Genomic DNA, 26,418 nt, shown 5'->3' on the forward strand with positions numbered 1-26,418 from the left:
TATTTTTTTCAATTTGTACCCAGGCTGGAGTTTCATAAGGGGAAGCGTATAATACAATATGTCTTAATTGTGCTGCTATATATTTGTCAGTCAAAGGGATGGCCAAACCTCCCATTTTCCGAGGTTTCGCTAGCAATGAAAAAGCAATTCTTGGTCTACGTTTATTCCATAAAAAGGAAGTCTAGAGTGATTGCCAATTTGTTAAGTCTTTTTTTGGGATAGGTATAGGGAGATTTTGAAACAAAAAAAGAAGACGAGGAAGTAAAAAGGATTTACTAAGATCTATTTTCTCTAGAATAGAGAAGTTCATCTTAGACCACTCCCCTAGTGTCTGAGTCATAGCTTTATATAACGGTCCGTAGTTAACCTTATATAAGTCTGATAGATTCCGTGGAAATAATATGCCTAGATGTCTCCATGTTTTTTCAACCCATTTAAAAGGTAATACAGACTTAATAGTCTCTTGCAACTTCTGCAGAATATTGATCGGGAATATTTCTGATTTATTAAAGTTGATGGAAAAGCCTGAGTATTTACTGAATTCATCTATTTTGTCTGTAAGAGACATTAATGAATTTAAAGGGTTACTAAGATAAAACACCATATCATCGGCAAATAAACTGGCTTTGTAAACAACGCTATTGATTGAGATACCCGACGCATTCCTGATTGCATAGGCAAAGGGTTCAATTGTTAGGGCAAATAATAGAGGGGATAAAGGACAGCCCTGATGGATACCTCTACCAAGATGTAATTCATCTGATCTATAAAAATTAGTATTCTTTTGTGTAGAAGGGGAGCTATAAATGGCAGATAGACTTAAAAAAACGTGGTCCAAATTTCATAAACCTGAGTAGAGTTTTTAAGTAATTTACTTCCACCTTGTCAAACGCTTTTTCCGCGTCCAGAGATAAGATTAAAGATGGTACTTTTGAAGATTTTGCTAGGTGGATCAAATTAAGTGATTTTCAGATATTGTCTGTAATAGTACAACCTGGCATGAAGCCGGCCTGGTCTGGATGTATATAATGTGTAATAATCTGTTTCAGTCGCTCTGCAAGTAAAGAAGAAAATTTTTTAAAATCATGATTCAAAAGCGAAATAGGGCGGTAGGAGGCGGGATTAAGTTTGTCTTTTCCTTGTTTATGAATTACTATCATTCATGATTCCAACCAGCTTGGGGGGAGGCACCCGTCTTCCATGACCGAATTACAGGTGTCTAATAATGGTGTTAACAAAGAGGATTTAAAATTTAAACAAAAATTTAAAACAAAGAGGATTTAAAGAGGATTTAAAATTAAAAGAGGATTTTAATGGTATTAACAAAGAGGATATAAAATTCGATTGGGAATCCATCCCTTCCCATAGCCTTATTGTTCTTGATTTTTGAAATCACTGATGTTAACTCAGTCAAGTTAAAAGGTCTGTCCAAAAAAGATGCATGCTGTTCCGAAAGGAATGCTTTGAAATCAATGGAATTTAAATAGTTTTCAATTTGGTGTGGGTCTGGATTATTAGATTCATAAAGTTTTTTATAGAAATTAAAAAAGGTTACGATGTGAGTTTTATTATTTCGCTATTCCTGCGTGTTAAAAGTCCCAGGTCACAGTGGAGCATTCGAGGTGGACCAGATGGTGTAATATCTGGGGTTTTTTTTCTGTTATAGATTTTAATTCAAAAAATGCCTGGCCGAAGAGCACCGTTTTGCAGGCCCTGCGGAACTGCAAGAGCTCTCGTAGGGCCATAACCTCCTCCAGAAGGTTGTTCCACCAGGCAGCAACCACATAACTAGGACACACACACCTCAAGGCTAAAGAAACCCCTCCCTGGACAGCGGGTGGCCTCACTCCACAGCTCTGCTTGACCCTCAAGGTTGCTAGTAGAAGGAACAGCACTTGGTACGGAGGTGCCTGACCCATAGAGCAAAGCTAGGGGGTGTTGTCCTCTGAAAAGGTATCCCTTGACCCATTATTATTTATGTACATATGTGCCATCAATTCACAGCTGACTTACAGCGACCTCAGCAAGGGGCTTTCAAGGCAAGGGAGAAGCAGAGGTGATTGGCCATCTCCTTTCGCTGCAGAGCCTTCCTTGGTGGTCTCACTTTCAAGTACTGACCCTGCTTAGCTTCTAACTTATGGCAACCCCAGCAAGGGGCTTTCAGGGTGAGGGAGAAAGCAGATGTGGTTGGCCATGGCCTTCCTCTGCAAAGCCTTCCTTGGTGGTCTCCCTTTCTAGGACTGACCATGCTTAGCTTCTAACTTATGGTGAACCCAGCAAGGAAGTATCCAAGATGTGGTGAGATTTGGCTAGCCTGGGCCATCCGGGTCATCACCATTCCTTGGACTGGTTCTGGCCACCAAACTGGTTTTTCCCCTTTGTTCGGGTTACCAATCCCCAGGTGGGTAAATAAAAAAACCACTAAGAGACACCATAAATTTTAAACAAGGCAATGTAATGTAGAGGTCAGTAGTGTTCTGACAAAGCTTGAACATAGAACTTCAAATAGAAAAGAGCATGTAGCAAAAAGACATTCACAGAAGACAGTTCAAAACAGTCTTTCCAATCACAAAGGAGTAACAATTCCAGTATTTAGTTCAGAGAACTAAAAGAAGCCCTTCCAAATATGTCTTTTCTTTCTTTCTTTCTTTCTTTCTTTCTTTCTTTCTTTCTTTCTTTCTTTCTTTCTTTCTTTCTTTCTTTCTTTCTTTCTTTCTTTCTCTTTCTTTCTTTCTTTCTTTCTTTCTTTCTTTCTTTCTTTCTTTCTTTCTTTCTTTCTTTCTTTCTTTCTTTCTTTCTTTCTTTCTTTCGCTTATTTATCACTGGAACCCAATCTTTACAGTACATTCACAGGAGACCTTTGTGATTGGAAAGACTGTTTTTGAACTGTCTTCTGCGAATGTCTATTTGCTACATACTCTTTTCTATGTGCAAGTTTTGTCAGAACACCACTGACCTCTACATTACACTGTCTTGTTTAAAATTTATGGTGTCCTTTAGCAGTTTTTTTATTTACACAGCTGTATGCTAAGATCCTATAGTTTTGCTAATCCCCAGGTGGGGACAGGAGATCCCCCAGTTTGGAGGCCTTCCCCCAGCGTCGGGGTCATCAGAAAGCGGGGGGTGGGCAGATGGAGGGAAATGTCTGCTGTGCACTCCATTATTCCCTGTGGATTCCCATAGGGTATAATGGAGAATTGATCCGCAGGTATCTGGAGTTCGGGGAGGCTGTTTTTTGAGGTAGAGGCACCAAATTTGCAGCATAGCATCTGATGCTTCTCCTCAAAAGACCCTCCACGTTTTAAAAGAATTGGACCAGGGGGTCCAATTCTATGAGCCCCAAAAGAAGGGGAAATCACTTAGAGCGTGGTGCCTTTAAATGTGGTGGCCAGAACTTTGCTTGGAGTTCAGTTATGAATATATGAAGCTGCCTTATACTGAATCAGACCCTGGGTCCATCAAAGTCATTATTGTCTACTCAGACTGGCAGCGGCTCTCCAGGGTCTCAAGCTGAGGTTTTTCACGCCTGTTTGCCTGGACCCTTTTTAGTTGGAGATGCCGGGGATTGAACCTGGGACCTTCTGCTTACCAAGCAGATGCTCTACCGCTGAGCCACCATCCCTCCCTCATGTTCCACTGGCATCCCCAGCCACCACCCTTGCACATGTTCAGAGCAACTCGTCACAGAAATGCAGCTCTGCAGCAGCAGCATGCCCCCACCCCCCAATCCGAAGAAGACAAAAGGAAGCCACGTGAAAGTGGGGTGACAAGCAATTGTGCTTGTCGCAATCTTGCTCTTGGCTCCACCCCCAAAGTCTCCTGGCTCCACTCCCAAAGTCCCCAGATCTTCTTGAATTAGACCTGGCAACCCTAGTTAGCACATTCTCGGCCCTGGGAGGCAGATTTCAAGGGCCAGGCGAGGTGGGGCCTCTGTTCTCTTTGCAGGACAAGGGCTCTCATTCTGGCTGCTCTGGAGAAGAGCCAATCGCCTCCGGTCTCTTGACTGCCCAGGCGAGACTGCCCTAGCAAGCCCAGCAGGCTTTTTTTTTGCCGAGCAGCTGGGTAACAACTGCAGGAAACCGCCTTGGAGCCTCCAAAATCTGCAGCACCTGAGGGGGGTGGAGAGAGAGACTCGTGCTTCATTTCCAGCGGAAACAGCTTTGTCACAAAGCACTTTGCTGCTGCTCTGTCTGTGCAACAGTTAGATCGGCTTTGGCAACGGTTAGATCCCCGTTCCTCTTCTGCTCAAGCAAGCTCCCTTCCAAGAGTACGGCTGCTGGCCCGTCTACTTTTAACCAGAGCTGCCGGGGAGGGGGCTTGCGCCACGGACCTCCTGCAGGTGCATCAGGTGCTCAGCTCCTGTGCTACAGCCCCCCCCCCATCTGCAAATAGCTGCTCAACCACTTAAGCCTGGGAGGGATCTTTGATATGCCTTTGTGACTTCTCCCAGGGCTGATGGGGCCGTCCTAGCACCCAAAGCAACTTCACAAGGGGCCCTTTGGGGGAGCTGTTGCTGCCGCCTGCCCATGGGAACTTGCAAGGTTCTTCTGCCCCCTCCCTCCACTGACCAGCTGCCCGACTGGGGGAAGGGATTCTTCTGCCCCGCCAAAGGGGGTGGCGTGGGAGGCTGCCTTCCTTTCCTTCACACACACACACACACACACACACCTCAGCACTGGAGGAGCTGAAAACAGGGGCTGGTTTTCCTTGGAGGGGGGTGAAGCTGTAGGAAGAGGGAGTGGTAGGTTTAACTGGAGAACTGGGGGCAGAGTGGACCCTCTCCAAAGCTGGCACATCAGGGGGTGGTTAACTGAAATGTTCCCCATATCAGGGGACCTTTGTTTCAGACAGTTAAGGCAGTTTCTCCCCCTGCCCAAATGGTGTGGACTGAACTGGCATCTACCACATGTGTCCTGTCTTTTCTCCAAGCATGTCCTGTTGGCACACAAAGGGTTTATCCCAGGGGTAACCAAACTGTGGCTGGAGAGCCACATGTGGCTCTTTCGCACATATTGTGTGGCTCTCGAAGCCCCTACCACCCATCGGCCAGCTCGGAGAAGGCATTTGTTTCTTTTAATCGCTTTGCCAAGCCAGCCAGCAGTTTAGAGAACGCATTTAAAGTTGCTTTCTTTCGATCTCTCCCTCCCCACATCTATTTGCCTGCCTGCCTTCCTTCCAGCTCTCAAACACCTGATCACACCGGGAGCTGCAGCCGGGCCAGGCCACTCCATTCAAACCCCCCTCCCATCTGTATGCCCCCCGCTCCAATCTGTCCCCTTTGCTCACTGCCACCACTCTGAACAAGTCCGGCATTGCTATTCTAGGGACTTCAGATTGGCACGAGGTGGGGGAGAGAAGTCTACTTGCAGCTGGATGCGCCTGGAAGGTTTACTGAGTTAGACGAATTTGTGGGGGGGGGCAGGTTGTTGCTTTACTTGAGAAGCAGAGAAAGTGTTTAGCCCCCTAGTCCCCTCCCCAAACAAAGAATGCTGCTGCAGGCCTTACCAAATATGAAATCCTGACTACGGCCCTGCACCTGATGTTCATGTCTAGCAGCTCTCAAACATCTGACATTTATTCTATATGGCTCCTACAATTAAGCAAGTTTGGCCACCCCTAGTTTATTCCATTCTTTGCTTGCCACGATTCCGGCTGGTGGCTTTGGGCCAGGAGCTGCACTTTCACCAAAGCTCCTTGGTGAGCAGGAAGAACCCTCAGGAGGAGGAGGAGAAGCCTGCAGATTTATACCCCGCCCTTCTCTCTGAATCAGAGACAGAGCGGCTTACAATCTCCTATATCTTCTCCCCCCACAAGAGACACCCTGTGAGGTGGGTGAGGCTGAAAGGACTCTCACAGCAGCTGCCCTTTCAAGGACAACTCCTGCGATAGCTGTGGCTGACCCAAGGCCATTCCAACAGCTGTAAGTGGAGGAGAGGGGAAGAAGAAGCCTGCAGATTTATACCCTGCCCTTCTCTCTGAAGTGGGGAATCAAACCCGGTTCTCTCAGATAAGAGTCCACACACTTAACCACTACACCAAACTGGCTCGGAACTTGCTCCTTTGTTTTCAAGGGAAAGTAAGGAAAAGAACATGAATATGGACAGACAGATTCTGGATCAGAAGCTGGATTCTGCAGTCGGCAGGCAGCTAAACAAAGCAGCGCTCCAAAGAAGCTGGAGGGGGTGTAAAGAAAGGGCAAATACCTTTTTTTTTTTAAACCAATACTGCAGAGACTGAGAACACCCCTTCCCCCTCTGGTCTTGACTATTGCCATTCATTCTAATGGGGAGAGACCAGTTGTCTGGACACCAGGTCTACCGCTGTTGATTCGATCTATGAAGGGCAGAGCGTATCAGCTTGCTTGGCAAACCAGCGTGGGGTGGGTGGGAGAGAGGCTGTTTTCTGACACCGTTTCTCACCTGTTCTCATGCATTTCTGGCATGACAAAGAGTCTCTGTTCAAGCCACCCGATGATTTACAGGCTTCAGTCTGTAGGGGAAATACCAAGCATGACTCAAAAAGCTATTGTGCCTCTGCCCTCTCCTTTTTCTTGTTCCCCTCCCAGGTTCAGGCATGCCCGGAGAGACCTCCTTTTCTGGGGTCTGAATGGCTGATAGGACAGCGCCCATACATCTGCGGCTAAGGCAGAGAAAGGTCTCCAACCCAGGCCTTTTGGAGCCAACTGCTATCATTCGGCCACTGATTCCAGGGAGAAAACACGGTTTCCTTTAAAGAAAACCAGCTCTCACACGCTGGGTGGGCACCGATGCTTCCTTTAAGCTGTGGAGTCTTGTGAGCAAAAATCCTACTTTGTGAGCTACTGGCATTAAAGTTGGGAGCTACTGCAGAAATTATTTTGCCCTGGGGCCATTTTTCCTGAGCAGAGACAAAAATGTGTGAGCTGGAGGCTAAAAAACTGTGAGCCAGATCATGCTAACTCAGCTTTAGAGGGAACATCGGTGAGCACCCCAGCTGAACTTTTGCAAAAAAGTATTCTGGGATTCCTGCAAGAATGCACCCCAGTTGGCTCTCCCTTCTAGGTCAATGACCGACTTTTGACTTTTCCTCCCACACCCACGCCAGAAATATGTCTAAGAAAAGTCCCAAAACTTTGGTGGTGGGGGAAGCTGACAATGTCACCCTCAGCTGAGTTACACCATTCTAAGCTCCTTAACATCCATGGACAGAGAAGAAAAAGAGGTGATTGGATTTACACTCTGCCCTTCGCTCGTCTCAAAGCGGCTTACAATCTTCTTCTCTTCCTCTTCCCACAACAGACACCCTTGTGAGGTAGGCAGGGCTGAGAGAGCTCTGAGAACTGCTCTTGAGAGAACAGCTCTGAGAGAACTGGAAGGGACCCAAGGTCACTCAGTTGGCTGCATGCGAAGAAGTTGGGAAATCAAACCCAGTTCTCTCAGATTAGAGTCCATCTCTCCTAACTCTTAAACCAAACTGGCTCTCAGGGGTGTAACTGCTTAGCATGCCACAGTGGGCCTCCTTCCAAAACACAGTATCCTATGCCTCTTGTCTCACTCATTGCCGTATCTAATCCAGCTGGCTGAAACAGGACGGCTAACAAAAACCTGGCTGCTATACAGGGAGTACACTCCTTGCTCCCTTCCCCCCAAACATCACTTCTAACTAGAGTCCCAAAATTCACACAAGGCTGGTCCCACCACATAGCCACATAATTTAGTTTTCTGAGAATCCCAGCTTTCATTTTGGAGGTGGGGGAAGCAAGTGTCTATTCCCCATGGACACAAGCGAGGCATGAAATGGTGGCACAGTCAATATAAGAACATAAGAGAAGCCATGTTGGATCAGACCAGTGGCCCATCCAGTCCAACACTCTGTGTCACACAGTGGCCAAAAAAACAGGCACCATCAGGTCCACTAGTGGGCCCAGGACGCTAGAAGCCCTCCCACTGTCCCCACACACCCCCAAGCAACAAGAATACAGAGCGTCACTGCCCCTGACAGAAAGTTCCAACAATACACTGTGGCTAATAGCCACTGATGGACCTCTGCTCCAGATGTTTATGCAATTCCCTCTTAAAGCTGTATTCTTGCAGCTGCCACCACCTCCTGTGGCAGTGAATTCATCCTTTGGGTGAAGTAGTAGTTCCTTTTATCCGTTCTAACCTGAGTGCTCAGCAATTTCATTGAATGCCCACGAGTTCTTGTATTGTGACAAAGGGAGAAAAGTACTTCTTTCTCTACCTTCTTTATCCCATGCACAATCTTGTTAACCTCTATCATGTCACCCCCTGTCGACGTTTCTCCAAGCTATAATATGGGGGGGAGGGGAAACTGTTCCGAAACCTGACTACACCACAAATTTCACTGGGCGGCCTCAAGCCAGCCTCCATCACCGGATCGTTGTGAAAACACTGATGCTGGCCCTTTGTTCGCTGCCCTGAGTAGGTTACAAAGGAAGCAGTAGGATCCAACAGTCTCAAACTCAGAAGAGTCTGAGCTGTTCCTTCCCAGCCTCAGGCCTCTGCTCGCCCTTCTATGCAATATGGGGGAAGCGTGGCTGGTCGACTTTGCAGGGCTGTTGTGCAGGAAGCACTCTGAACGCTGGAAGCAAGTCGCTATTGCGTGGACCCTTGTGTCAGGCTAAATGTTACATATTTGGGGGCAACGTGTGCTTCTCGTTTGTTACCGACACATGACAAAATGCATCATCATAAGCAGAATTAGTTGCAGTGCGATCAGTAAAGCTGGGTCCATTTCCTTCGCTGAAGTGGATGATTTCTTTGGTTTGGGAGCCAGGGTTTTGAGTGCTGCTCTAGCACCCAGCTTGCTGAGGGGGAAAAGACTGGGGAAGGCAATGGCAAACCACCCCGTAAAAAGTCTGCCGTGAAAACGTTGTGAAAGCAACGTCACCCCAGAGTCAGAAACGACTGGTGCTTGCACAGGGGACCTTTCCTTTCCTTTTCTAGGATCTGGGAGACCCAGTTTTGAATCTCCACTCTGCTCTGGGAGCTTTCTGGGTTACCTCATACCCCCTCAGCCTCCCCTACCTGACAGGGTTCTCATGAGAATAAAAGGGAGGAAAATGCTATAAGCCCTTTGGGAAGAAAGGCTGGGAATAAATGAAGTCAAATAAACAAAAGGTTAGAGAGGATTGACGGCTCTGCCAAAAAAGGCTCTTGGCCCAGAAAAAATGGCTTCCAGCCATCCTGACGGAGAGAGAGGCGCCCTTTCCACGCTACCCTGCCTCTTGTTTGGGCTGCTCAGGTGAAGCAACCCAGCCTGGATTCTGAGGCTCGGATTGGACAGGCAGCTCAGGTGAGGAGCTGCCTGGGGAGACGGCCAGCCAACCAGCTCCGAGTTCACTCTGGGCCACGTTGTCCCACTGGCACGGCAACAGCTCCGTCGCCTCTGCCGGCTTCGGCTCCAAGGGAGCAGAAATGTGAAACTTCCCCTTCTCTCTTCAAACCCAGGCTGCCTCCTCCCTTTTTCAGGGTTCCAGCACAAGCTCTTCAGCCCAGCCTCTTAAAGAACTGCTGTGCCGGATCGGCCTCCTGCCCCCAGGCTGTTTAACCGAGTCCAGATTCTGCACACCCCTCCCCCCCGGGAAGCCCACAATCAGGGAATCAAAATGGTCGCCTGTTTGTCAGTCTGTCTGTCCCCCATGTCTGAAACTGAGTGATACTGAGCCCCAAACGACAAAAAAAAAAAAGTAATAGCCCCATCCAGGGCTTTTTTTGTAGCAGGAACTTCTTTGCATATTAGGCCACATCCCCTGATGAAGCCTATCCTCCAAGAGCGTACAGTAGTCCCTGTACAAAGAGCCCTGTAAGCTCTTGGGGGATTGGCTACATCTGGGGTGTGTGGCCTAATATGCAAAGGAGTTCCTGCTACAAGAACATAAGAATATAAAAGAAGACATGTTGGGTCAGGCCAATGGCCCATCCAGTCCAACACTGAGTGTCGCACAGTGGCCAAAAAAACCAGGCGCCATCAGGGGGTCCATCAGCGGAGCCAGGACACTAGAAGCCCTCCCACTGTGGCCCCCACAGCACAAAAGAAAGCCCTGGCCCCATCTATCACCGCACTGGAAAGACAGTTCTGGTCTGCAGATTCAGGGTGCAAACAGGCTTTAATGAGCAAAAATAACTCCCTACAACACCAAACACAGAAGACCGATTCCCCCTTCTTTCTTTGATCCCTTCCGAGCTCACACCAGCCTCTGGGGTCCAGTTCTTTCCAGAAGGCAAAAAAGGTTCCATCTGAGACTCAGACCTTCCCTGCTGGATCTTCCTGTCCACCCCCCCCCCCACTTGGCCGACAAGGAAAGAAAGCGACTTAAGGAGCAGCGCGGCGAATGCAGAGTCTACGGTAGTTAAGGCACGTGGGTGGTGACAAAGTTCCAGTTCGAGGCCCGATGCGCTCTACCCCTTCCCTGCCAAGGGTTGGGGGGACATGCTCAGTCTATGAGGAACTTCTTCTCACTGTCGGGGCCCTGCGGCCGCGTATCCGGGCAGAAGTCAGAGCGCAGCAAGCGCGAGAAGTACACCAGGATCATGGCGTCGAGGAGCACCAAGTTGAACATGAGGAAGGCCCCCTGTCCGTGCGCCTCCACGAACCAGGCGAAGTACCAGCTCAGGTAGGCCTGGGGCGCCAGGCGGAAGAGGAAGTAGGCCACCAGGTTGGCGTACTTGTTGACCTGGTAGAGGGTGGGGAAGGGCAGGTTGCCCAGCCGCATCATCATCCGGATGGTCAGGAAGATGTTGCTCACCTCCACGAAGAGGGAGATCAGCCCGGCCCCGACGAAGCGGTTCAGTAAAATCCCTGAGAACAAGCCGGTCACGGCCTGAGAGAGATGAGAAGGCGGGGGGGGGGGGAGGTTAGCCAGAAAGGTGTTTTTTCCTGCCGCACCTTAATTATCACCCTTTAGAAACAGCAGAAGATGGCAAAAAGTTGGCCTGATCAAAACTGCGGTTGATTCATGCATACAAAGAAGCACATTTTAACACTGCTGGTAACAGATGAGCACAAAGCAAACGACGTTTGTCTTGGCTTCGCAGCGAGGGAATCCGGTTTATCTATACGGCTGACTCAAACCCTCATCGGTGCCTCTGGCTGACTTAATATCCCTTAATCTTGGGTGGAGTCAGATTTTGCACAGTCAGGATGTGTACCCTGAATTGCAGTAGTTTTTCTAATTGTTTTTGGAGGACATCCTCCCCGACAACCTTTTGGGGGGGTTCTATGGAAGCTTTGCAGAGACTACTTCCAGAGATTACTCAGAGAAAAACAAGGAGTCTGTAGGGCAAGGGAGGAATCTAAGAGCGAGATCCTTCACCTACAGCCCCCATCTCAACATCCTCAACATTATCATGTGCAAACCAGAAAGAGAAGGAAGAGGAGGAGATTGGATATATACCCCACCCTTCACTTGGAGTCTCAGAGTAGTTTACAATCTCCTTTCCCTTCCTCTCCCCACAACAGACACCCTGTGAGGTGGGTGGGGCTGAGAGAGCTCCAAGAGAACTGCTCTTGAGAGAACAGCTCTGACAGAGTTATGACTGACCCAAAGTCACACCAGCAGGTGCATGTAGAGGAATGTAGAGGAATCAACCCCGGTTCTCCCAGAGAAGAGTCTGCGCACTTAACCAGTACACCAAAATGGTTCTCTTGCTGGAGCCCAAGATAAATATACCCATGCAGTCTATGATGAATATAGCCAGGGCTTTTTTTGTAGCAGGAACTCCTTTGCATATTAGGCCACATACCCCTCGTGTAGCCAATCCTCCAAGAATTTATAGGGCTGGTTCATATATGGTACACACACACACACACGAAGCTGCCTTATGTTGAATTGCCTTGGTCCATCAAAGTCAGTATTGTCTATGCAGACTGCCAGGAGCTCTCCAGGGTCTCAAGCTGAGGTTTTCCACGCCTATTTGCCTAGACCCTTTTTAGTTGGAGGTGCTGGGGATTGAACCCGGGACCTTCTGCTTACCAAGCAGATGCTCTACCGCTGAGCCGCCGTCCCTCCCTAAGGGCTCTTCATACAGGACCTATTGTAAGTTCCAGGAGGACTGGCTACATCAGGGGTGTGTGGCTTAATATGCAAAGGAGCTCCTGCTACAAAGAAAGGCCCTGCCTACGAGGAAAGGCTCACGGGAATATTCAATCTGGAGAGGATGAGGTGGAGGGGGGACACGACTGCTCTCTTGAAGTCTCTGAAGGGCTTCCAGGAGGGCAGAGGAGAGGACTTGGAACCATGGGTTTAAATTAAGGGTGGGAAAGTACCATCTGGAAATTAAGAAAAACCTTTTTACGGTAATTTATTTATTTATTGCATTAAGCTTATATCCCGCTCTCTCTGCAAGCGGACTCAGGGCGGCTCACAAGGTAAGAGTCGTTCAGCAAAGGAATCAGTTACCTAGGGAGGCAGTGAGCTCCCCCTCTCTGGCAGTCTTTAAGCAGTGGCTGGACAAACCCTTGTCAGGGATGCTCTAGGCCAGAGGTGCTGACCTGGTAGCAGCCCGGGAGCCAGGTCAGATCCCCGGAGGGCTCCTATCAGGCCCCCGAGCAACTGGCTAACATCTGCTTCCTTCTCCTTCTCTCTCGCTTTCTTCTGAATAACAACTTGAACTGCAAGGCTTGCTTAGTCGCAAAGGAGCTACAGAGCAAATCCTCTATTTTCTCCATTGGCTGAGGCTCCTCCCTTGGGGAGGAAGGGGAAAGGGATAGCTTGCTTTGCCAGGCTCTCTCAATTGCACATCAGAACTACTAAGCCAAGCCTCTCTTCCTTCTGTTGACCGAGGCTCCTCCCCCTCCTGGTCCCCTGGGGAAGGAAGGAAAGAGCCAGAGCTTCCTTTGCGCAGTTCCCTGGATCCCATGGGAGAGATACAAAGAAAGCACCTTTAAGACCCATGACTTTTAATGTTTTGAGCATGTTTTATTTTAAGGTTTTTTTGTTTTGTTTTTTTAAATCTTTTGTTGTGTTTGTCTGTGACCTTTATAAAGTTTATCTATCTGCTACCTAATCTTAAATAGGTACACAAATGGCCCGGCCCAACACGGCCTGACAAGGTCTCATTTATGTCAGATCTGGCCCTCATGATTTCGACACCCCTGCTCTAGGTTGATCCTGCCTTGAGCAGGGGGTTGGACTAGATGGCCCAGCTCTGTGATTCTCTGATTCTATTCTATAATGCATAAAGACGACAAGAAGTCTGTGCATTCAGTACACTGACGATCATGCTTCACTGACTGCGCTTTCCAAGAATTCTGAATTCCGTTAAAACACACTCAGCATTAAAAGAAATGCAAGCTGGTAGCCCCGGTGCTTCAGAGATGAGCCTGGAGACATGGAAGTGACAGCCAACGGGAATTCAGAAGTGGGCGGAACGCCTGCCGACTCCCACAGGCACTTAAATAAATCTATTTGCATAATGCGTTCTGAATTCCATGACCAGTGGGTCTGGGGATCATGCGTCAATTCCACTGGTGAGCGAGGGTTCGGCCACACTCCAGGAGGATCCTTACCAACCCTGTCCTACTCACCCCAACTTCACCAATACTTCACCAACTTCACCAATACTTGCCATTGCATGATGAACCAAGTACTCCCAAGAGGCACGGGACTGCCGGCAGATGATGATGTCAAGGGAATCATGGACGAAATAACCTGGCGGAGGAGAGAAAGCCTATAAGAACATCAGAGAAGCCATGTAGGATCAGGCCAGCGGCCCATCCAGTCCAACACTCTGTGTCACACAGTGGCCAAAAAACCCAGGCACCATCAGGAGGTCCATCAGTGGAGCCAGGACACTAAAAGCCCTCACACTGTTGCCCCACCAAGAATACAGAGCACCACTGCCCCACACATAAGACCGTAAGTGAAGCCATGTTGGATCAGGCCAGTGGCCCATCCAGTCCAACACTCTGTGTCACCCAGGTGCCATCAGGAGGTCCACCAGTGGGGCCAGGACACTAGAAGCCCTCACACTGTTGCTCCTCCCAAACACCAAGAATATAGAGCATCACTTGCCCCAGACAGAGAGTTCCAACAATACGCTGTGGCTAATAGCCACTGATGGACCTCTGCTCCATAGGCTTATCCAATCCCCTCTTGAAGCTGTCTATAAGCCAGTCCATTTGTGTCATGGCCACCCTTGTCAAACTTCTACCAGTGCTGCAAACATGCTAGCCAGATATGTGGGGCAAAAAAAAAAAAAGTATTCTGGGGAATATTTTCAACAATGGGAAATTTCCCAATTTTATTTTTCTATGGGGGGGTGGGGAACGTCCACTTCCAAGGCCTATTTTGTAAAGTTAACATTGAATAGCTGCTGTTGCCAACAGAATATCAGAGTAACAAAAAAGATCAACAGAGCAGGGTAATTAGAGAAGCAATGAAAAAACCAAAGAGCTTCCCAAACAATTGGCAAGCAAATACTATTGGGATAATAAAGGAAAAGAACATAACAAATTGCCAGTTATGGAATCAGGTAGTGGTCACTATCCATTAATACCAGGGGTGGCCAAACCTGCTTAACATAAGAACCACACAGAATAAACATCAGATGTTTGAAAGCCACAAGACAGGAAGGGAAGGGGAAGGGGGAAAGGGGGGAAGGGGAAGGGGGGAAGGGAAAGGGGAAAGGGAAGGGAAAGATGGATGATAGATTGACAGACAGATGGAAGTGGAAAGAAAGCAACTTTAAATTTAAATGCCTTTTCCAAGCCAGGAAACAGGGCAGCATGGGCTTCAAGAGCCACACAATATGTGTGAAAGAGCCACAGTTTGGCCACCCCTGACTAATACAGTCAAGTTACAGCTGGAGCACAGTCACCTTCTCAATGTTTCACAGCCCAATGATAAATTTGAATTAGATATAGTGCTCTGTGCCTGATTTGAATTTACCACTGACCAGTTACTGACTACTTAAAAGGTAAAGGTAAAACTAGTCCCCTGTGCACACACCAAGCCATTACTGTCCCATGGGGTGATGTCACATTAGGACATTTTCTTGGCAGACTTTTTATGGGGTGGTTTGCCATTGCCTTCCCCAGTCATCTACGCTTACCTTATTCCATCACTAGATGTTATTCTCACCTGTTGACAAAGGATCCAACACGGTTGTTACTGAAGCACCGTAGAGATTTTAAAGAGATTCTCATATTGAATATGGAATTTTTGGCTTAGATGCATTTTGGAATCAGCCTTTGACATTGTTATATGCATTGTGTCCTACTGTGGAAGAAGACCTACTTATAGGACTCCAAGCTTTGGGAATCCCTTGTACATTGTTTGCAGTCATCTTTATGTGGATTCTGCTCCCTGTTATCTTGTTTGAGGTGGATTGTAATGTGATTTATCGAATTTATTGAAGTTACTGATTTTCTATTGGATATCTGTGTGACCTCTTACAGGATTTTGTGGTTATGATCTTTTCCTTTATTATGACAATAGCATTTGTTTACTGAATGTTTGGGTAGCTCTTTGGGGGTTTTTCACCAACGGACTATCAGGCAAGCTGGGCCGTTCCAAAGTTGTAATTAATGTTTTCCATACGAATTGTGTGAAAAAAGTATGTGTTTTATTTCTTTGTGAATGGAACGGGAGAACAAAATCACACACACACACACACACGTATGGCTTTTTTGGTAGAAAAAGCCCAGCTGGAACTCATTTGCATATTAGGCCACACCCCTGACACAAAACCAGCGGGAACTGCGTTCCTGTGCACTCTTGCTAAAAAAAAGCCCTGTCTATCTAAAATCAAATTTAAAAATCTTTATGGATTTACCAGATTGGTAGTTTGAGTCTAAAGTACAGCTAAAATGCTTATTTGCATCTTTCCTCTCACATGGTAGAAGGGATACTGCAATACCCTAATCTGATATGGAATTAACAAATAATGCGGGTGATGCCATAGAGAGTGACAGTGAACCTGAGATAACCCAGTGACTCCCATGGACAACTTACATGCTGTTCAAACATGAGTAAACAAGTGCATACATGGAATATTATGCATGGTTCACTGAGTGAACACCACAATTAATGGGTGTCAAGAGTTTTAGTGTCTTTGGAATTTTTTTCTTAAATTAAACAATGTGAATCATCCTAGGTTGTGTTTAAAGGTTTGCAAGTATTATCTCAGTAAAAATGAACTCCACATAAAATTGTGACATTAACATTTCAAGGACACTTGATTTACTTTTTATCAGATACCTAGATTTGAGTATCTGTTGCTATTAGGAGGTAACATTAGCAGGGTGCTTTTAAAAGTTGTTTACTGTATATAGCTTAGTTTGATGTTTAGGGTTTTTTTCATTTTTAAATTAATAATCCCTGTAGTTTTCCATCTATGAATTCACTAGATACGCAAAAACAGTAACGAACCATCATTAGTAAATACTTTTTTTACAAGTTTGATTTTTAGCCCTCCCTTCCCTATGAGCAGGCTCCAAGCAGGTAACGGCAATAACAATAAAACACGTAAAAGAATATCGAGTAACAATTAAAGCACTATCAGATTGCAGCCGAGACAGTAAGATAATTAACGCGGCCCAAAGGGGTTTTGTATCAGGTGCAACAGTGGATGTTAAGATACTATAAAAACAAAAGGAGTGGAATAGAGAGGGAGAAGACAGGGGGAGGCCAGAGTAGATGGTTACCTCTGCCTCAACTGCAGATACGAACTTAAACCATGTTCTATGTCAGGTATCTAACTTTCTCAATTCACATTTTTCTAGAAAACCCATATCCAGGGCTTTTTTTGTAGCAGGAACTTCTTCTTTGCATATTAGGCCACACATCCCTGATGTAGCCAATCCTGCAAGAGCTTACAGTAGGCCCTGTAAGCTCTTGGAAGATTGGCTACATCAGGAATATGTGGCCTAATATGCAAAGGAGGTCCTGCTATAAAAAAAAGCCCTGCCCATATCCATGGTGCAGGGGAACATCTCTTTTAACTTTCAAACTCATTTGAAACAGCAGCAACTGGCCTGTTGGATCAGACCATGTAAGCCAGTGAGGCCATGTAAGAAGACGACGAAGACCGCAGATTTATACCCCGCCCTTCTCTCTGAATCAGAGTCTCAGAGCGGCTTACAATCTCCTTTATCTCCTTCCCCCACAACAGACACCCTGTGAGGTAGATGGGACTGCCTTTTCAAAGACAACTCCTGCGAGAGCTACAACTGACCCAAGGCCATTCCAGCAGCTGTAAGTGGAGGAGTGGGGAATCAAACCCGGTTCTCCCAGATAAGAGTCCGCACACTTAACCACTACACCAAACTGGCTCTGGATCAGACCATGTAAGCCAGTGTTCTGCCTCCAGGGAATGCTTCTACAGACCTCCAACAGGGCCTGAGGGCACCGATCCATTGCAGCACATGCCACTGCAGTTGGAGGTCCTGTCAAGTTAACATGGCTCATAGTTGATAGTTAGGAATTCATCATCTTTCTTTAAAAAAAAATCTAAACTAGTACCAATTGCCACATCTTGTGGCGCTGAGTTCCATGAGTCAGGTCCACAGCATGTGAAGCAACTGTCCTGAACGTGCCTGTCAATCCATCTCGATATCATAAGAACATAAGAGAAGCCATGTTGGATCAGGCCAATGGCCCATCCAGTCCAACACTCTGTATAACACAATGGCCAAAAATTTATGTGTATATATGTATATATATATGTGTGTGTGTATACACACATACACACTGTGGCTAATAGCCACTGATGGACCTCTGCTCCATATTTTTATCTAACCCCCTCTTGAAGCTGGCTATGCCTGTAGCCTCCACCACCTCCTGTGGCAGTGAATTCCACATGTTAATCACCCTTTGGGTCAAGAAGTACCTCCTTTCATCCGTTCTAACCCGACTGCTCAGCAATTTCATTGAATGCCCACGAGTTCTTGTACTGTGAGAAAGGGAGAAAAGTACTTCTTTCTCTACTTTCTCCATCCCATGCATAATCCTGTAAACCTCTATCATGTCACCCCGCAGTCGACCTTTCTCCAAGCTAAAGAGCCCCAAGCGTTTTAACCTTTCTTCATAGGGAAAGTGTTCCAAACCTACCCCACATTCGGATATTTTAAGAGAGAGAAAGAAAAGCTCTCTTTCATTTGTAGTTTTCCAAACCACACGCATATTTTTATATATGCTCAAAAAACTCTCAACTGCTGTAATCTCTTCCTGCTAGGGAAGGTTCACCTCAACCATTTCAACGCTTTGACCTGCAAGTGTTTTGACTATGTCGTCCACACACATAGCTCCAAAACACCAGCTCTCACGGCTGCCCATATCCAGGGCTTTCCCCCGCTTCCTGCTCGTTCATAAACATCTTTGCGGGCTCAGGAAAACCCTCACTTTGGGAGGAAGTCCCTCGATCGATGCAGTGAGGGACCCCACCCCGCTTGCAAAGCTGAGGCTGCATCTACCGGTACCGGGGGCGGCGTCTGAGGAAATCATTGCCACAGAACACAGCGTGGTGTGAAAAGCACAGATGCCGCAACAGAAATACTAAACCCAGATATCATCTCTTTGTGCAACAGTTTCTACAGGCAACCGGAGACCGGTGGGAACCGAACGCAGCTTATCGGGACCAGCAAGGAGCAGCGACTTCACAGCTGTTCCAGGCACAAACTTTGTTAAGTTTGCTCACAGGCGTATCTTCCACATCAGAACAGATGCTTTGGAGAAATCCTGATCCTCGCGTGAGAGGATTCAATTCTCTTAATCAAAAGGCCACCTTTTGCCTGTCCTCCTTTTAGGGCAGCTCCTCCCCCCCCCTTTGTTCTGTGCTGCACATTTGGCTGGTAAAGATCTCTGACAGACAGACAGACAGACAGACAGACAACCTTTACTGACAGGTCAAAAGATATAAAATACTATAAAAACTGTACCAAAAAATGGACAGAATACATAAAATAATAGCTTCCCTGGTTTGAATTGCAAACTGGAGAAAGCAGGCAACATTAGCAGTTAGTGAAGAATTAGGACGAGGGAGTAACCACTGAACCCTGGCACCATCAGACAAACCGCCTCTTGTACAGAGAAGGGGATTCAAAACGCTTCCTTGTAATTTAGTGTAAAATGGACAATCTAATAAAACACAAGAGACAGATTCAACGGCTTCCAGATTACAAAGGATAAAGACCTCTGGAGATCTTGGAAAAATCTGGTTGTGGCTTTGCGACATTTTGATCGGCCCTGATAAACCAGTTTTCACGCAATCACCGTCTTTGGAAACGTTCTACGGACTGATGTATCTTCCTTGCAACCTGTGTTTGTTTCATGAACGGAACCTCTGCCTGACTCAGAGCAGCTTTGGAGGCTTAACTGGAACCCACAGGGCCTTGCAGTGCCTGAAGTTAAAGTCTGTGAAGCATTTAAAACTTTGCAACCTTGCGTATTTCTCTCCCTGCTATTTTCGAGCCCTTTGTTCTTACTAAGAAACACCCCCGTGGGGAATTTTTGACAGGGGACATCTGCCTGCTACTGAAGCATCCTGGGTAGAAAATTGTCTTTGTGTATTGAGAAAATGAAGATCCTGCCTGCAAGGTGGGAGACCAAGACTGGAACCCAAGTCTCCCTGCCCAGCTCTCTCTACTCAGCTAATTCCATGACCTGCTGCTGCCCAGGCTAAAGCACTCAGACTGGGCTGAGAAAAAAGGGCCCTGCTGTATAAGAACATGAGAAGCCATGTTGGATCAGGCCAGTGACCCATTCAGTCCAACACTGTGTCACACAGTAGCCAAAAAAAACCCAGGCGCCATCGGGAGGCCTATCAGTGAGGCTAGGACACTAGAAGCCCCCCCACTGTGGCCCCCCCCACAAGCACCAAGAATACAGAGCATCACTGCCCCAGACAGAGAGTTCCAACAATACGCTGTGGCTAAGAGCCACTGATGGACCTCTGCTCTATACGTTTATCCAGTCCCCTCCTGAAGCTGGCTATGCTTGTAGCCGCCACCTGTGGCAGTGAATTCCATGTGTTAATCACCCTTTGGGTGAAGAAGTAGTTCCTTTTATTCGTTCTAACCTGACTGCTCAGCAATTTAACTGAGTGCCCACAAGTTCTTGTATTGTGAGAAAGGGAGAAAAGTACTCTTTCTCTATCTTCTCTATCCCATGCATAATCTTGTAAACCTCTATCATGTCACCCCTCAGTCAACATTTCTCCAAGCTAAAGAGCCCCAAGTGTTTTAACCTTTCTTCATAGGGAAAGTGTTCCAACCCTTTAATCATTCTAGTTGCCCTTTTCTGGACTTTTTCCAAAGCTATAATATCTTTTATGAGGTGTGCTATCAGACCAGTGGTCTAGCCAGCCCAGCATCCTCTTTCACACTCTGGCTAACCAGTTGCCTTGGAGGGTGCAGAGGCCAAGGCCCTCAAGTTGCCTCCTAGCACTGGGATTCAGGGGTTGACTGCCTCTGACCAGGGAGTTTCCCTTTAGTCACCATGGCCAGTAGCTGTTCACGGACCTCTCATAAGAACATAAGAGAAGCCATGTTAGATCAGGCCAATGGCCCATCCAGTCCAACATTCTGTGTCACACAGCGGCCAAATATATATATATATACACATACATACACACACACACACACATACACACTGTAGCCACTGATGGACCTCTGCTCCATATTTTTATCTAACCCCCTCTTGAAGGTGGCCATGCTTGTGGCCGCCACCACCTCCTGTGGCAGTGAATTCCACATGTTAATCACCCTTTGGGTGAAGAAGTACTTCCTTTTATCCGTTTTAACCTGTCTGCTCAGCAATTTCATCGAATGCCCACGAGTTCTCGTATTGTGAGAAAGGGAGAAAAGTACTTCTTTCTCTACTTTCTCAATCCCATGCATTATCTTGTAAACCTCTATCATGTCACCCCGCAGTCGACGTTTCTCCAAGCTAAAGAGCCCTAAGCGTTTCAACCTTTCTTCATAGGGAAGGTGTTCCAGCCCTTTAATCATTCTAGTTGCCCTTTTCTGAACTTTCTCCAATGCTATAATATCCTTTTTGAGGTGCGGCGACCAGAACTGCACACAGTACTCCAAATGAGACCGCACCATCGATTTATACAGGGGCATTATGATACTGGCTGATTTGTTTTCAATTCCCTTCCTAATAATTCCTAGCATGGCGTTGGCCTTTTTTATTGCAAACGCACACTGCCTTGACATTTTCAGTGAATTATCTACCACGACCCCAAGATCTCTCTCTTGGTCAGTCTCTGCCAGTTCACACCCCATCAACTTGTATTTGTAGCTGGGATTCTTGGCCCCAATGTGCATTACTTTGCACTTGGCCACATTGAACCGCATCTGCCACGTTGACGCCCACTCACCCAGCCTCAACAGATCCCTTTGGAGTTCCTCACAATCCTCTCTGGTTCTCACCACCCTGAACAATTTAGTGTCATCCGCAAATTTGGCCACTTCACTGCTCACTCCCAACTCTAAATCATTTATGAACAAGTTAAAGAGCATGGGACCCAGTACCGAGCCCTGCGGCACTCCACTGCTTACCGTCCTCCACTGCGAAGACTGCCCATTTATACTCACTCTCTGCTTCCTATTACTCAGCCAGTTTTTGATCCACAAGAGGACCTGTCCTTTTACTCCATGACTCTCAAGCTTTCTAAGGAGCCTTTGATGAGGAACTTTATCAAAAGCTTTCTGGAAGTCAAGGTAAACAACATCGGGTCTCCTTTGTCCACAAGTTTGTTTACCCCCTCAAAGAAATGTAACAGGTTAGTGAGGCAAGATCTTCCCTTACAGAACCCATGCTGAGTCTTCCTCAATAACCTGTGTTCATCAATGTGCCTACTCATTCTGTCCTTGATAATGGTTTCTACCAACTTTCCCGGTATTGAAGTCAGACTGACTGGCCTGTAATTTCCTGGATCTCCTCTGGAACCCTTTTTAAAGATGGGGGTGACATTTGCTACCTTCCAGTCCTCAGGAACAGAGGCAGATTTCAATGAAAGATTACAGATTTTTGTTAGAAGATCCACAAGTTCAACTTTGAGTTCTTTCAGAACTCTCGGATGTATGCCATCCGGACCCGGTGACTTATTAGTTTTTAATTTGTCTATCAGTTGTAAGACCTCCTCTTTTGTCACCTCAATCTGACTCAGGTCTTTCAACACCCCTTCCAATATTAGTGGTTCTGGGGCGGGCAAACACTAATATAATACTAAAATAATAATAAACACTAAAATAATAATCTCCTTCCACAAACCCACCTCATCCAGTTAAAGGCTGTCCATGCTCGGTCTTACCTGAAGCAAAGCAAAGGAGAAGACGTCCCGAAGGTGGGGCTGTGTCTACAATATCGGAGAAGATCTCGGGCATCTGCCAAACCCTGTGGTGGAGAGGCAAAGACAATCAGCCTCAGGAACACAAGTTTCCCCATTTTTCCCGGCAAACACAGCTTTCAAGGAAGCCAGGAACTGCTAGCAGGGGTGTCGAACTCATTTGTTATGAGGGCCGGATCTGACATAAATGAGACCTTCTCAGACCGGGCTGGGCCATATCGGGCCAGGCCATTTGTACACCTATTTATGATAAGGTAACAGAGATATAAACTTTTTAAAGGACACAAACATGACTAAAGATTTTTTAAAAAAACTTAAAACATGTTTAAAACATTAGCACTTTTTGGTCTTAAAGGTGCTTTCTTTGTATTTCTACCATGAGATCCAGGGAGCTGGGCAAAGGAAGCTCTGGCTCTTTCCTTCCTTCCCCAGGGGACCAGGAGGGGGAGGAGCCTCAACCAATGGGGAAAATAAAGGTTTTGCCCTGTAGCTCCTGTGCAATTGAGCAAACCTTGCAAAGCAAGCTGAGATGTAGAAGGAAGCAAGGGCAAGGGAGCAGGAAGCAGAGAAGAGCCAGTTGCTCATGCGCCTGATAGGAGCCCTCCGGGGACCTGATTCGGCCCTTGGGCTGCATGTTTGACACCACTGTGCTAGAGGATTCAGTTCCCTTTGCTATGCCCAAAACTGTCTCCAAATTTTGAATCAAGCAGGGCTTTTTTTGTAGCAGGAACTTCTTTGCATATTAGGCCACACCCCTCTTCTGTAGCCTATCCTCCACGAGCTTACAGAGCTCTTATTGCAGGACCCACTGTAAGCTCTTGGAGGGCTGCCTACATCAGGGGTGTGTGGCCTAATATGCAAAGGAGTTCCTGCCACAAAAAAAGTCCTGGAATCAAGTATTTGGAAGACACCCCCCCCCCCAAAAAAAATTCTAATCCTAATGTCTCCCTCACACACACACATTCTAGACTATGGTGCGTCCCACATGCAGAGGACAGGTAACAACATAAGAGCCCTGCTGCATCAGACCAAAGCTCCATATCTAGTCCAGCCCCGTCTCACACAGGGGCCAAGCAGTTCCTCTGGAGAGCCAAGAAATAGGGTATAGAAGCCGAGGTCTTCCCCTGATGTTGCCCCCTGGCTCTGGGATTCAGCGGTTTTGTGCCTCTGAATGTGGTTGTGGCCAGTAGCCACTGATAGACCTCTGCTCCCTGAATCTAAATAGTCTTTTAAAGCTCTTTTAAAGAATCTAAATCCTCTTTTACATTCCTGATAAGAAGAAGAGGCATCTACTGAGCAAAGGGATGATTCCCCTTTGCAAACCCAGCCAGGAGAAGAGAAAAAAACTCCCAGGTCTCCCTCCCCCCCACCCCACACACATCATACTTGTGGGAAAGGGAAACTTTTCCACTAGCACTTGCCCATCCACCAGACCTCAGCACAAGGTCAAATCCTCCAGTGCTCTGACGACCAGCATCTCTTGGGGAGGGAGCCTCTCAGATGCACCCGGAATTTGATTCTGCTTTTCCAAAAGGGGAGTGGGCTCTCCCTCTCCAAACCCCCAAAGATGGAAAGAACAAACAAAACCAGAAAGGAGGGGAGGCGGAAATACTGCAGCCCCCCCTGAACAGAAAAGTTGTATTATGGAACAGGGGTCCCTCTCTCCTCCTCTTCTGGGACGGGGGGCCGCTCCCCATCCCGCCCTCTCTGGAGCCCAGGGGGACCCCGCTTTGTCCGGCTCTGCCCCACACTTGTTTGGGTGCGAAGGCTGGCCACCCAGAACTCAGGCTCCCCCGGCCGCGGGGGTCATCTGTCTCGCTTCAGGGGCACACCTTGGGACCGTAGCTGCAGTGGGTCGCCGGGGGTCCAGGCCCCACCGATCCAACTCCAGTTTAACCTTTGCGGCCCCACCAACCCGTCCCCCTTAGAGAGACAGATCTGAATAAGAAGCAGGAAGAACTGAACTACGTAGTTAGAACCTCCATTTCTGCTTCTAAACAAGCCTGATCCCATGCTTCTATCAGGGAGTAGATCATCCCCACGGCTGTTTTGGGGAGGGGGTTCTTGGCGGCCCCTGCCTCCTCTCCCCCCCCCCCCCAGCCAAAACTGTGTCTCCGGGCCCCACCAAACTTTAAATCCTGGCTCCAGTACAGCCCTGGGCACAAGGCGCAGGAGGGCGAGCCCGCCAGGCGGCCAAACAGAGAAGGCTCGGGCGACGCCGGGGGGGAGGGGATCGGGGCCGGCGATCCGCCCTCTTGGTACGCTCAGAGGCGCTGTGGCCGAGGCCGGGGGGCGGGCGGGGGGCTGGGCTTACCCGGCGACGGCCCAGAGGCCGGCCACGATGGAGTGGACGAAGGAGACGAGGAGGTTCCTCCAGCGCCAGGTGCGGGTGGCGTCGCGGCGCACGTGAGCCGGCAAGGGGCAGCAGCGGCTGAGCGCCCAGCGGAGCGCGGCGAAGAGGAGCGTGCAGCCCGCCACCAGCCCGGCCGAGCGCAGCCACGGGCCCATGGCCGGCCGGAGGAGAAGGGGCGCCTTGCCTCCTCCCGCCCCTCTCCTCTCCTGGCGCGCCTCGGCCGGCCACGTGCGCTCCGGCGAGGCCGCCCCGGGATCCCCACCCACGGGGAGGAGCCCCGACACGCCCGCCCCACGCGCGACCGCGCCCGGCCCCCGGAGGAAGGAGGAGGAGGCGCGCCATGTCGCCAACCCGCTCGCCGCCGCCAGCAGCTCCGCGGGAAGGTTGCGTTCTGCGAGCCCGCTCGGCGTCGCTCGCGCGCCCCCGCGCGGGGAGACTCGCGGAACTCCCCGCCACGACGGGAGGCGGCTCGCTGTGCCACGGGGGCTTGCTTTCTCTGCGCGGAGCAACGCCCGTTCCCCGACCCTGAAGACGAGGGTCGAGGGGAGCAGGCTCGCCTAGTTGCTCTTTGGGGCGGAAGCCTCAGGCGATTCTGGGGAGAGCAGAATAGAATCTCTAGAGCAGGAGTGTCAAACATGGAATTCGGGGGCCGAATCAGGCCCTCCGATGGCTCCTATCAGGCCCCTGAGCAACTGGCTGTCATCCGCTTCCTTCTCTCTCTCTCTCTCTCTCTTGCTTTCTTTTGCATAACAGCTTGCTTTGCAAGGCTTGCTGGACTGCACAGGAGCTACAGAGCAAAACCTCTGTTTTTTTCCACTGGCTGAGGCTCCTCCCTTGGGGAGGAAGCGAGGGGGAGGCAGGGCTTGTTTTTTTCAGGCTCTCTCAATCCCACAGTAGATCTACTGAGCCAAGTCTCTCTCCCTTCTATTGGCTGAGGCTCCACCCCCTGTCCCCTGGGGAAGGAAGGAAAGAGCCAGAGCTTCCTTTGCCCAGTTCCCTGGATCCCATAGGAGAAATACAAAGAAAGCACATTTAAGACCAATGAGTCCTAATGCTTTAAGCATGTTTTAAGTTTTAATTGTGTTTGTCTGCGTCCTTTATAAAGTTTATATCACTGCTACCAAATCTTAAATAAGGACACACATGGCTTGGCCTGACATGGCCTGGCCCAACCTAACATAGTTCGGCCCAACAAGGTCTCATTTATGTCAATTCCGGTCCTCATAACAAATGAATTTGACACCACTGAGGCTGGACAGAGGGACACCTCTCTTTGGAGAGTCCAAGTCTTAATAGGATTTCCAGCTCTGGGTTGGGAAATACCTTGAGATTTTGGAACTGGGATGGGGGAGGGGAGCAATTCTGGGAGATCTCCAGCCACTGTCTGGTGACGAACATCAAACAGAATAGGGCTCCAGAGGTATCAAACCCAGTACAATACATAATATCCCCTGGCACAACTACAATTCAATAAACAGTGTTTTCATATATTCCATAACATTAAAAATGATTTATATAAGGCTCACACATGCACAAAAGATTCATAAACAGATTCATACACATAGTACAATACAAGATTTCATAACTACAATAACACAATACATGCATTATTGTTCAGTTGCACAGTCGAGTCCGACTCTTTGTGACCCCATGGACCAAGTCACGCCAGGCCCTCCTGTCTTCCACCATCCTCCGAAGTCTGCTCAAATTCATGTTAGTTACATCAGTAACACTGTCCAGCCATCTCATCTTTTGCCGTCCCCTTCTTCT

General features: G+C 48.1%; 1 protein-coding gene across 1 annotated transcript; it reads right to left on the reverse strand.

The window, feature by feature from the left end:
* Positions 1-10,089: 10,089 nt before the first annotated feature.
* TLCD1 (TLC domain containing 1) lies at positions 10,090-24,810 on the reverse strand. The gene is made up of 4 exons (XM_060258988.1): positions 24,610-24,810; positions 22,260-22,342; positions 13,569-13,651; positions 10,090-10,822 (listed from the first exon to the last, which is right to left on the reverse strand). Exons 1-4 carry the CDS (start codon positions 24,801-24,803, stop codon positions 10,436-10,438), a joined length of 747 nt encoding a protein of 248 aa, XP_060114971.1. The 5' UTR covers positions 24,804-24,810; the 3' UTR covers positions 10,090-10,435.
* Between the last annotated feature and the right edge of the window lie 1,608 nt (positions 24,811-26,418).

Source organism: Heteronotia binoei, chromosome 18 (assembly GCF_032191835.1).
Source record: "Heteronotia binoei isolate CCM8104 ecotype False Entrance Well chromosome 18, APGP_CSIRO_Hbin_v1, whole genome shotgun sequence".
Taxonomy (NCBI): Eukaryota; Metazoa; Chordata; class Lepidosauria; order Squamata; family Gekkonidae; genus Heteronotia; species Heteronotia binoei.